The sequence below is a fragment of the Drosophila santomea genome, chromosome 2R (assembly GCF_016746245.2).
Source record: "Drosophila santomea strain STO CAGO 1482 chromosome 2R, Prin_Dsan_1.1, whole genome shotgun sequence".
NCBI lineage: Eukaryota > Metazoa > Arthropoda > Insecta > Diptera > Drosophilidae > Drosophila > Drosophila santomea.
The window spans coordinates 10,853,717-10,865,876 of record NC_053017.2 but is presented as its reverse complement, the minus strand read 5'-3'; the positions used below and the strand labels follow the sequence as shown (position 1 = coordinate 10,865,876).

The 12,160-nt window shown below is 42.7% G+C and overlaps 1 protein-coding gene across 1 annotated transcript in view; it reads left to right on the top strand.

The window, feature by feature from the left end:
* Nucleotides 1-8,634, top strand: part of LOC120445640 (leucine-rich repeat and immunoglobulin-like domain-containing nogo receptor-interacting protein 1) — a 79,260-nt gene extending 70,626 nt beyond the window's left edge. Inside the window, exon 5 of the mRNA XM_039626181.1 lies at nucleotides 5,557-8,634. Coding sequence (XP_039482115.1) covers nucleotides 5,557-6,781 — 1,225 coding nt within the window. The 3' untranslated portion in view covers nucleotides 6,782-8,634. The remainder of the gene's footprint in view (nucleotides 1-5,556) is intronic.
* The last annotated feature ends 3,526 nt before the right edge of the window (nucleotides 8,635-12,160 follow it).

Here is a 12,160-nt window from a genome sequence, read left to right as displayed (position 1 = left end):
TTTTCTTGGCCCAAGTTTGGTTGAGGCTTATCCGCCCTACGCACCACACACCCACATTCTCCGCCCGCTTTCGCTAGCCACCCACTCTGTTGGCCTTTGTAATTGCTTTTGCTTTTTGTTCGGCTTTTGTTTGGTCTCTGTCTCAGGCTTGTGTAAACTTTTCCACACACATTGTTCGCAGACTGTGGAAATTGTTGCTCAATCTGCACACACACATTTGCATACTGGTTTGTGTAGTGTACATGTATGTACGGTGAGTGTGTCTGTGTTGACTGATTTGCAAACTAAATTCACGTTTGCCTCAACTGAGTTAACTTGCGAACAATAGATAACTCAAATTCGCAGGATTTTATTTCCTTATGCTGCCTTTATGGCATTTGGATTTTTATGTAAAGAGTTACTTACAAATAAAAATAAAAAGGGGCACAATAAATGCTGTGCAAATTTCTCAAGGCTGTCATATATGTCTAAAAACCATTTTACCATATAAATAATTTATACGTGACATTTTTGGAATTCTAATTACAATATGTGGAACTTTTTTTGAGGGCTAAAAGGTAAAAGCTCTACATAGTATTGCCAAGATTACAATCCTTCACCATATTTTCCCCTCACAGAAATTTGTAGCAAAGTGCTTTCAAGTTCAGAGCGATAGACAGAGAAGCCCCCAAAGACAGAGATAGCGACACATACACGTAAATATTTATGCAAATGCGTTAATTGAAATCTGAAGGGGGGACACGTTGGCGGCGGAAAAGGACGAGCAGCGATGGCGACACGTTGATAGTCGAGTTTATGGGGCGACAGGATACATTTCTGCAAAGGACCGTGTGTGCTTGCCCCTTCCACAAATCGCTGCTCATTATGAAATCCTTACACCCAAACAATCAGCGCGAGTCCTTGCAAAATTCATTAGGTAGCAGCACGTTGTCCACCCACTTTCACCCTCCTTTGGCAAAACAAACAACCCCTGGAAACAGAAACAGGAGTTTTAGAATTTTCGAAAGTGGTAGATGATTTCAAAGGGAATGTGAAAGTGAACATGACTTAATAGCAGAAAGTCACTCGGGAAAACGGACGGTAGGTGTTGGCCGGTTTATTTGGTTGTGGATTTCAAAATTGAAACTAATTGTTTTAAAATTTATGCGAACGGCAGTCGGGGGCTCGTGTGTGACATTTGTTTTGCGGACAGCTTTGGGGTTGCTGATCCCCAATTTTTGGGGACAGGCCCAGCTGCCTTGACTGCGCTCTGAATTCTGATGAGGATGGAGACAGGATGCTGGAGTTGAATGTGACAATTGAGAATTGAATTCGAGTGTAATGGACTGTGCGGACTGTAATGGGTTAGAAATAAAGTCAGGGATGGTAAAAGGGATGTAGGACACATGCCGAAATTACAGAACTACTTTAGGCACAGCTATTCATAAGCAGTCTATAAAATATTGGGTGTTTCTTTGTTGTTACCTCGGAAATACAGTTTATTTGATTCCATACAACGCTCCAATTATCCTCTTTATTAGCTACTTTTCCGCATCTCATAATATATTCTGTCCAATTTCTTGGTAATTGCCACTTGTCTTGTTTTTCATTTAAACAGAATCACTTAAAAGCATCACAAGCTAATTAAGCCGCAGCTGCCCTCACCTGTTTACAAGTGTAGCGAATGCTGCGCCATTATGCCAACGTACTATATTATAGCTCTATTTAAATTCAACTCTCGCGAATTCGAAGGCAGTAGGGGGTTAAGGGTGTGGAAAATGCATATGCATGGATGGACGGGGGACTTTCTAAGACTAAACGCCCTATTTCCCCTTGGTAAATACGCATAATAGCTACTCACGACGTGGGCTGCCGCCTTGAAAAATTCCCAGCTCATAATTTATGGAGAAATATGGCATGTTTATGTTGTTCTGTTTTCCGCAATTTCTTCCTGCTTTCATTTTGTCTTTTCTTCAGCTTTTTGTTGTCTGCAAATTTTGCGTTACACGCTGTCTCTGGAAAAATAATCGTTGCATACTTTTTCGAGCACAAATAACAAAACAGAGGAAAGACGTAGCAAAGGCCCCACCCTTTTGACTCAGTCCTTTGTGTAAATTTACTCTGCTCTTGTTTACTAAGATTCTCCCAGCGTTGTTGGCTCATTAGTCTGACATATTTCTTATGAACATTTCCCTCAATCAGAGCAGCGCAGAAAAAAAGGGAACTCCTGCAAATGGCAGTCATTGACTCTACGGTTGATAATCGCATTGAGAGGCCCATTTAATGGCCACTCTAAGCACTCACTCGTTGACCTCTTGTCTTTAATGGGAAACATGACAAATGTCGCGGGCATTGAAAATACGCCAGGAAAATGGCCAAGTGTCTTGGCCATAAATGCCATCATATGATGTACGAGCTTAATTAGCACTCCACACATTTTCCGTGCATTTGCGTTTACGCTGTGACATAGTTATAGTTATTACCAGTATTAGTTTATTTATAGTTAGTATTAACACGAATATTTAAATTACCTCTATAAAAGAATTAAAGTATGGAAGAACATATTTTAAACCTTTAATTGTTAAAGTTTCCAGAGTTACAAAACTCGAGTTGACTTCTCCAAGATTTATGTTTATAAGTAAACTGTGATTATGTCAAATTAAAGGGGCGTAATAGAGACTAATTTTTCCATAGCAGTTTCTTGTAAAATCGCCCACTTTCCTATCGTATGGGTGAAAAATTAAAGGACCATGTGGGCGTATACGTAATTTAAAAACGTTTAAAATGTCATTAACAAATTGCACGGCCATATCATTTGATGGATAATATGTCCCCAAGCTTTTGAGATAGCGTGCATGTGCATTATTTATAAGTTTGGTGTGGCTGAAACTCGAGAGCTGGTTTAAGTTGTCAGAGAGCTCAATAACCACAGAAAGTGGAGATCGTCGGCCTATTGAGTGCCTATCCTTTTATATTTTGATGTAGTTAAAACGTCAATCAAATGATGTGAGCAGATGTGGGGAGATGTGGGGATTTGTGGCAGTTGGGCGACCGAACGGATTGACTTCCATTCAAAACTATATCAAACAGCGACTGACAAACTGTTTGACAGGCTGCCTGATTGACCGTCCAGACACCAATCCAACATACATCCTGCCAACGAGTTGACGATGTGACTGAACTCCGACGCTGTGGAAAGTCCTGGGAGTCGTGACTGAACCCAGCGAACATGGACAGCAAACATTTCAATCGGATTTCGAGCAATTCCAATTCAGATTCGCACAACACACAAACACACAACACACACACTGACAATTTGCATAAAAGGGAAAAAGAGAGATCGGAACAAGGCAAACATTTATGGCACACACACGCAGCTAGAGGCACACACACACACATGCCTTCACCCATAGCAGCCGTTTCCGTTTCCGCACGTTTGACGTTGGCAAACGCAGACAAAATAGTGGGGAAAAGGAAAAAAAAAACCAAAATCAGGGAGGTTGAGAAGCCAGTCGAGAACATGAAACATGCAAAATGAAGTTTGAATAGCGGGAAACAGACCAAAAACCAAAGGCAAACAGCAAAAGGGTGGGTCCGCAGCACACGCAACCCCCTCATTCACCCACTTTTCCCTTTTCCCGCCATTTTGTTTGCCTTGTCACTTGCTTTTTTAGGCAGTTGCACTTTGGGCCAAACAACAGGTCTATGAGGTAAATCATCAACCTGTGGAGCCCCTCGCAAGAGCCCCCAAAAAAGTTCCTTAGATGTCACGTTTCCGTGATGGCCCCGCCTCGCTGGGGTATTTGCATAATATTTGCACAAATAATTGAATTTATTTTTTGCTCGTGCGGCTTTGGCGCTACCCGCTAAATTGTTTTGGGTAAGTTTCGGCTTATGTCGTATGCAGACAGAGTTTGTTTTGGTAATGCAAAGACCCATTTTTTTTACGTTGATCGCCTGCAATTGAGGTTTTTTCGAACTTAGTTAAGTTGAATGTTAAACTTGCCATGAAATTGAATGTGCAAGAGGTGGAACGATAGTAGTGCTGGAGTTCAGGTAAATTGGAATGCGGGTTGGCGGGCATTGTGTGGTAATGATAAGTGTGTCTGGCTGCGAATGGCGGTAGATGCTTGAGATTCTAAGGACTTTGCACACATTTTTTGCACAGTTGGAACAGACTTCACGCTACTTATACAATAACAACCATTCAAGATTGCTTTTAATCCTGGTTTCGTAGTATAAATAAATATTTTATACACATATGTGGGGTACACAGTTGCCACAAGTCTGCTTGCCAATCCCTTAGGACATCAGTCAACCTAATGAATTCCACAGTTTAGAGCTGACAAACCATTTTCGTTCTCATTGCCACTGCCATTCGAATTCATCACCAGTCGCAGTCGAACGAATTCGCTGGATGCTCGTGGCCTCGAAGGGTTTAACAAAATGCGGCCACTTATCAAATCAATGCGCTCAGCGGGTCCTTGAGTCCTTGGTTCTTGGGTTCCTTGGTTCCTTGGGAAATGCAACTGCAAGTGCAAATGCAGCTTGTGCAATAAATGCGTTCATTTAACATGAAATGCAAGTTGCAAGCTGCAAGTATTGAAATGAAATGTGGCCTGCTTCAGAACGCTTAAAAGCGACAAATTCGCTTTGTGTCAGCGGAGTAAGTCAAGTCAGCACGGAGCTCCTCGCCGAATGTTGCTCATACGCCACGTTGCACTTATTTCATTCAACTGCAGCCACATCTGAGACTGTCTGGCAGGATCTGGTCTTGGGTCTTAGGTATTGGGTAATGCACTGCACACACACACAGGCACACACACACTCACTCAGCATCCTTGCAGTCCTGCATCCTTTCCCCCAAGTCAGCGACTTAGCGCGTTGACTTAACTTGGCAGGGATTTACGACAACGCTCCACGGAGCTCGAATAACATGGAGCCTTGTCAGCTTGCTGCCTCGTCCTTCGTCCTTTTGCCCCTTAATGCCTCCCCCTTGTGTCCCCTCCGTTCATCCACCTCCTCTTTTATTAAGTTGAAATAGACGCAGGCTAAATAAATCCATGTCGCTTAAGTCGAAGCTCTGACGTTGTCATGTGTGTGCGAGTGTGTGTGTGTGTGTGTCGCCGGAAAATGCTGGGGAAAACTGCTGAGCGGTTGTGTGTTATTCATGTATTTCATTGCCTGGCATTTAAGTTGAATGCTGATGCATCGTGCAGTGTGCATAATTAAAACGAACAGAGCACTGCAGCCTGGCAAAATAATAAAAAATGATAGTACGAATGGCGGAGAGAGATAGTCAGTCGGCTAATTAAAGCCATCACTGCGGGAAAACTGCGGCCGCTTTAAATAGTAATTTAATTATTTCAGAAATTCACGCTCGACCTTTAAACCGTTGTTTTCAATAATAAAAATATATTCAATATAAATCACTTAAACTAGAAGAACATTTATTTATGGTTGAAATTGGTTTCTTTCCTCTAGACGTTGAATAATCTTGTACGGTTGACCACATTTTCATAAGTAAAACGTGAATGTTAGTTGCTTATAACGAAAATTCCTTTTTTCATTTTCCAGAGCCTTTGTGGACAACACCCACTTGCAGACGCTGCACCTGAACAACAATCCCCAGCTGAGCGACATACCGATGCGCCTGTTCCAGGGCAACCCCAACATCCTGGAGGTCTACATGCAGAGCAACAGCCTGCAGACCTTGTACTCCGCCCAGTTCCCAGTGGATCAGCTGCAGAAGCTCTACCTGGGGGACAACCCGCTGCAGTGCAACTGCTCGCTGCTGTGGCTCTGGCGCTTGGTAACCGGCAACTTCGAGGGAGTAGATCCCGCCATGGAGCACGCAGCCGGTGGGGCGGTGGCTGCTCTGGCCAAGGAAGCCGATGACGAGGAGCAGGCGGATGAGGCCACCGCCGTGGCCTCCACGGACGATGGAGTGGCCGCCTTGGCTGCCTACATAGCCGAGCAGCATATAGTGAATGCCCTGCACACCACCGAGCCCAGTGCCTATGAGCTGGCCACGTCCGCCTCGAACAGGAACTCCGGCATCCTGCGCATGGATCGCCAGCAGATTGGCTGCGACATCTGGCGGGACAAGGTGCGAACGCGGAGGAAGCTGCTGACCATGAGCGAGGGCGAGATCACCTGCCCCGCCCACATTGTGACCGTGGTCTGTGCGGTGATCACCTGCCTGCTGGTGGCCATGATTGGCATCAGCGTGCTCTACTACCTGCGCTTTGTCAAGCGGCGGAGGAAGTTGCTCCACGAACGCGGTCCCATGCGCACCAGCAAGAGCATCATCAACGTTCACGATCGCATCCTGCAGGGTCACAATCCCGGAGGTCTCGGCCTGGGCATGAGCATGACCCTGGGCGGCGGTAACCATGTCAACGGCTTGGGCATGACCCTCAACTATCCGCATCATGCCCAAACCCTTCAGGCGCACCACCACTACCATCAGGCCATGCCGCTGCAGTCCCATGGGGGCAATGGCAACCATGAGTACCAGCAGACGACTCTGCCACAACTGGACAAGCTGGAACTGGAGCGCTACCTGGCGGCCCAGACCATTGCCAATGAGTACCGGGCATTGAAGCCCTGGGAACTGCCCGTTAAGGAGGCGGACGATGAGCCGGAGCATCTCTACGAGCGGTTCGATCACTACGAGTATCCGGACACTCACACCATGGGCAAGCTGAAGCAGGCGGCGTCCTTGAACCACTCCAACTCCTCGGCTGGTCCTTCGCCCGTTCCCCCCTCGTCCGGCAAACCGCATGTGGTCTACGTATGACGTGGGCGTGGCACGGGCGAGCGGGTGTCCCAGACTAATACGGATATCGAAATGGTCGGGCTGAACCATCTCCACCTCCAGCACCACCACCACCACAACAACAATAACAACTATCGGGGCTGTGTACAGAGCGCCAAGGCCAGTGGCCAGTTCTGAGTTGGCTGAATCCAGGGGGTTTACACAAGCAAAAACAGGGAAAGTGAGAGGTTAGTTTAAGGCGAGTTTAGGAGAGGATGTAGCCACTAAAGCTGGTAGCTTCTAGTGGGAAATTTCGATGATGCTTTAGTTATTCGATTAAAGTGATCTTCGATCAGATGCGACTGGGTTTCCAAAAATCATAAGCAGATGGGAGGCTAATATAACAATGATTTTTCCGAAAACTTCAAGAGAACTCTTGCATCATCGAGATTTTTTACTAATGCCACACCATAGTGATTTACCTTTGTTAACTTTTTTTTCGAATAAAACCACAAAGTTTAACAAGCGTCAAATGAAACAAGGGATATGTCTACGTGTATAGAAAGCATACAAATACTCTTAACTACCTACGGATAAAAGATATATTAGAAATGTATACTAACCGCTAGACTAAGAGACGAATACGATTTCAAAGAAACCATTTTGCTGGCCCCAAACTAAGCTAAGCTGCATTCAAATCTCACTCACTCTTTCTCTCCCACTCATAGTTAAAATGGCATTTAGCATTCGAATACTCTAGATAGCATTTAGCGAATAAGAACTTAACAAGTGAATTTAAATATATATATGAATATATGAATATATATTAGGTATAACGATGGAGCAGGGTGCAAGCTAAAGAAGTTAATGGGAATTTCTTGATTTGATTCATGAATTTACCGAATATGTCTTCAACGTTTGGGATATACGGAGAGCAAGACACACACTTTGGCAGACAAATAAACTAATGGGGACCAAATAGTCCAGTCCAGTCCAGCCTAGAACTAACTGAATGAATCCAACTGCCAAAGAATCCAACTGTCTATTGGCATCCGTTATCCTGCTGAAGCATGTTCCCAAGTTTCCTAACTTTAGCACACATCTCGAATGACAATATGCAAAATATTAAGTGGAAAACTAAAAACTAAAAATTAAATTATAACACCTATATTATCTTAGTGAGCCAGAACTCAAAGTTGATGAAATTATAAGTATAATTTGTAAATATCCCACAATGGCGATGCACTCAGCCACTCAGCAGAGTGCTTGAACGTTTACTGTAAATAATTTATGGAATGCATTTTAAAACATTAGTCAAGTGCATAGATTATTGATTTAAGAATAAATGATTTCCAAAAAGCAATAACTCAGAATCAAGGCTCGTTCGTTGTTATTTTTCGGTTGAGTTTGATTTGCGAATAATAATTTAATTAAATGCGACAACAGCAAGGCAAATAGCAAATAGCGACCAAAACTAACCGGTATTTGCATAAAATAGCCACACACACACAAACACACACACACACACACACACACATACACAGTGCACACAAAAAGCCAGTGTAAAAATATTTCTAAAATAAAAAGCATATGCGTATGTACTAAATAAGTAAAATCAAAAAGCAGGCTGGCTATGCACGAAATGCATTTAGGAAAAACCGACAGAAAATACAATTTGAACATAAATAAAAAGCAGTTTGTGTATAAAAGGTGCAAAAAGAGCAAGGGAAAAGGCAAATTGAAGCCAGGCAAACGTAAGTTTAAATCTAATAATATGATATACATACGCAAAAATATTTAATTAAATGATAGAGACACCCACAGCAACAACAACAACAACAAAATGTTATTTCTTATACGAAGACTGAAGAAAATGATGAAGCGAAATAAAAAGAAACGAGAAATTAAAAACCTGTCGTTTTACTCTAATCAACTGGGAGCAACATGGGAAGGCATCAATGTGGCAAGCTGCAAATTTGAGTACATCTCGTAATAAATATAGGATTTACCTAGATGAAGTCGTGTTTGCTTTTCCTTCTATCAGATGGCATAAAATACGACAAATTTACTGGGCAGCAAAACGAAGCCAGGCACAAATCCATGTAAAACAAATAAAATACTTGTATATCCCAGCACAGGGAGTGGTCCCAGGCAACTGAAACAGAAACTGAAACTGCAGAAGAAAAGGCATAAATCTAGTGCCGAAACAAGTGCTCGACAAATACAGCCTCCCACATAAGTAAGTAACCCAAAACGCCTACAGCAGGACAAAGGCCAAAAAAACCAAAAAAAAAAAAAAAACAAACAAAGGGAGTGGTGGAAATATGTGGCTCAGTAAACCAAAGTAAGTAAAATATTTACTGCCCAGTCAATTGTGCTGAGTTGTTGGTTTCCACTAAAGCTGTTAAATCCTGGTGAAGGCAAACAATTTAAGTTGCAACTGAGAGGAATATTTCTCTACTGAGTAGGAAAACTAAGTCGGCAAAGTGCATGCGAAAGCAAATATTTTCTATAAGTTATTAAAAACTTACCATTTATGTATGACTTACTATACTAATATAAAGAGTTATATAATAGATATTAAAAAAATAAGGATGCTTTCATGTACATATTATAAATAGATAGAATACAATATTATCTAATAGGCCTGAAAAATCTTTTGCGTTTCCTTTTAAAAAGTGACTTGAATCATCAAGCATCCCAACTGTAATGATCTAACTCCATTCAGCAGCACCATAGAAACTCGTGATGTAAAACAATGGCCAACTCACTTGCAAGAACAAATAAAAAATTTAGAACAACAAAGGGAGAAAGCAACAAACAAAAAAAACGAACAACAAAAAGACAGAAGAATTAAGTAAATAAATCTGAATGCTTTCTAAATAATTAACATGCCGGGAGCTCACTTTCATTTAAACTGGGTCCCCGCCACTCATTGAGTTGTTCAACTCAACGTTGGGCTTAGACGGCGACAAATCCCCCGTGTCTGTGTTTGAATGATTGTGGGGCATTTGTTGGGGCATGAAATATAACCACCACCCACCACCCACCACTCAGCGCCCACCACCACCCACAACGCACCACCCATTGAAGCAACCCTAGGAAAATCCCACGGATTGAAGGAAACACCTGAGTCTGCGTCTCGAGAGCATCCAGAGTGTAGGCGTGTGAATAATGGCAAGTAATTAATATTTCTGACATTATTCTTCCGAACTCCAGAATTGGGTTGGGTTGGCAACATTGTGCGATGTCCTTTAATTAGCTGGGAAAATGTTTCGGAAAAACTGGCACATAAGTCATAAAGTGCAGGAAATCGAAGGATGAGTGTGTTCCATTAAATGCAGCTAGCCATCAGAATGAACGACTTCAGTGGCATTTTAATTGCCCGAGCCAAATGAAATTTCGCTATGGCAATGCCATTAAGCGGGGATCTTGAGATATAGCCTGATAAACACTGAAGCAGGACCAAGTGCCTGCGAACATAAAAACGTAATGTCCTGCAATTTGTTAAAAGACGCGCAAGCTGCCCAATAAAATATCGCCGAGGCGATGGCTTTAATGTGATTGAAAAGATGTTGTGTGGCTGAAATCAGAAACTACACTTCACTCCACTCCACTTCAGCTAATTGTTTGCGTGCATCCTGAGCATGCGGGTCCAACAGCTGTGTCCACAGGACACTGTGTTTGCACTCTGGACAAGGAGAATTGCTCAAATAGTGGTCGAGACACAAACGTGTGTGCAAATAACTCATGCACAATGATAAATCAAAGTCACTTAGCGTTGATGTCGATTTGAAATTCACTTACAGCGCCGCCGAATGTCAAAGTACTGACCAAACACAGACCTCAAAACGAAGGAGCGCCAGCCCAAGGACATATCATTTATATCAATTTAAATAACGACCTTTCAATGGTCAAGGAAAATCCCGTGAACAGCTTTCCCGTGAAAAGCTCAACACAGAGGGGCAAATGCTTAGATGGATGGTCGGACGAGGCATTGACAGTCGTAAGCCATAAACCACAGAAAATTGGGCATTATATTAGTTAAGATGTTGTCAAGCCGAAGGATATCCCATTCCCATTCCCATTCCCGTGGACAAGGGACAGCCCACCATGCAGACATATCGCTTTCAGCACTGAGCTTGGAGCTAGGAGATAATCGGGAGGACTAGAGTATCCTGTAACCGGCACTAAAACACCGTTTGACAGGCAAGGAAAGCCCGGAAAAGCGGGATAGCGGGAATACCCAACATTGAAATCGAGACAGAGGAAAAGTGACCAGCAGATAAGCAGACGCATTCATCTTAGGCAAACCCGAAGGATACGGCAGCAACACTAACCGGTGCGGTCAAAGAAATCCGAATAAAGTTAAACAAAAGTTGGACACACATATTAAGGGCTTAAAGCGTAGCCAGAAACCTAAAACAGGGAACTTATCTTGACAGCTGGACTGTGCACTTAACCAGGTTACCCCGCAAAATACACCTATATATCTTGATCAATTTTGCTGGCGCGAGGAGGAAATACAAAAAAAAATAAAACTTAAATCATAGCCAGCTTTTGTTCAGCTTTCCAACCTGGTTTCAGTCGCCTTTTTTCCCGGTTTTGTTTTGCGGGCTTTGTCTGCGCCACTTTGCTTATCTTGGCCACACTTTTTATTGGTCGCCTTTATTTGGCCCGACATCCCCCATATTTCACCAAATAACAGCAGCAGAGATAAGTGGCAACCGGAAGGACATGCGAATTAGTTACGTTTTTTGTGGAGATATCCTCAGGAAAGGGTTCGAAAAGTGAGAGTTCCACAGCAATGAAAGCGAAATCAAAACGTTAAAAAAAAACCTTTTTCTTTGCAATCATTGTAAACTGCTCCTAGAAAATTTTCCACTTATCAAAATGTCACAAAAACCTCCAAAATATTTATGGGACACAATAAATTGCATTGCAATTTCATAAGCCGCTTCCTACGAATCAAACTGAGATTTACAGCTCTATCTAAAATTATCGCTGCAATTTTTCAGGTACGAAATCAAAATTTCATTGCCACCGCAGAAATCAAATTTCCAGCACACTTTTTTTCTTCGTTTTTTATGAGAAATTCGGGGTTTCTCTGGGATGTTTTCAAACATGACACCTGAAACTTTGGCATACAAATTTATGAAAATATTTGCACATCCATTTTACAGCTTGAGGGATGGGAAGGCAACACCTTTTGGCTTCATTGAACTTCCAGCTTCGCATTACACAAAGCCCGAGGAGCAGTCTGCTACCCCGATACACATGCAAATGTGTACAAACTGAATCAATTTTTACCGCGATAAACTTCGGCTCCACCTTTTGCGGGGTAAAGTAAAGTGGTGGAGAACAGGATTTTACGGCACTGAGGTAACTGCAAAATGTTGTGTAAAATTTGCAAATGCAATA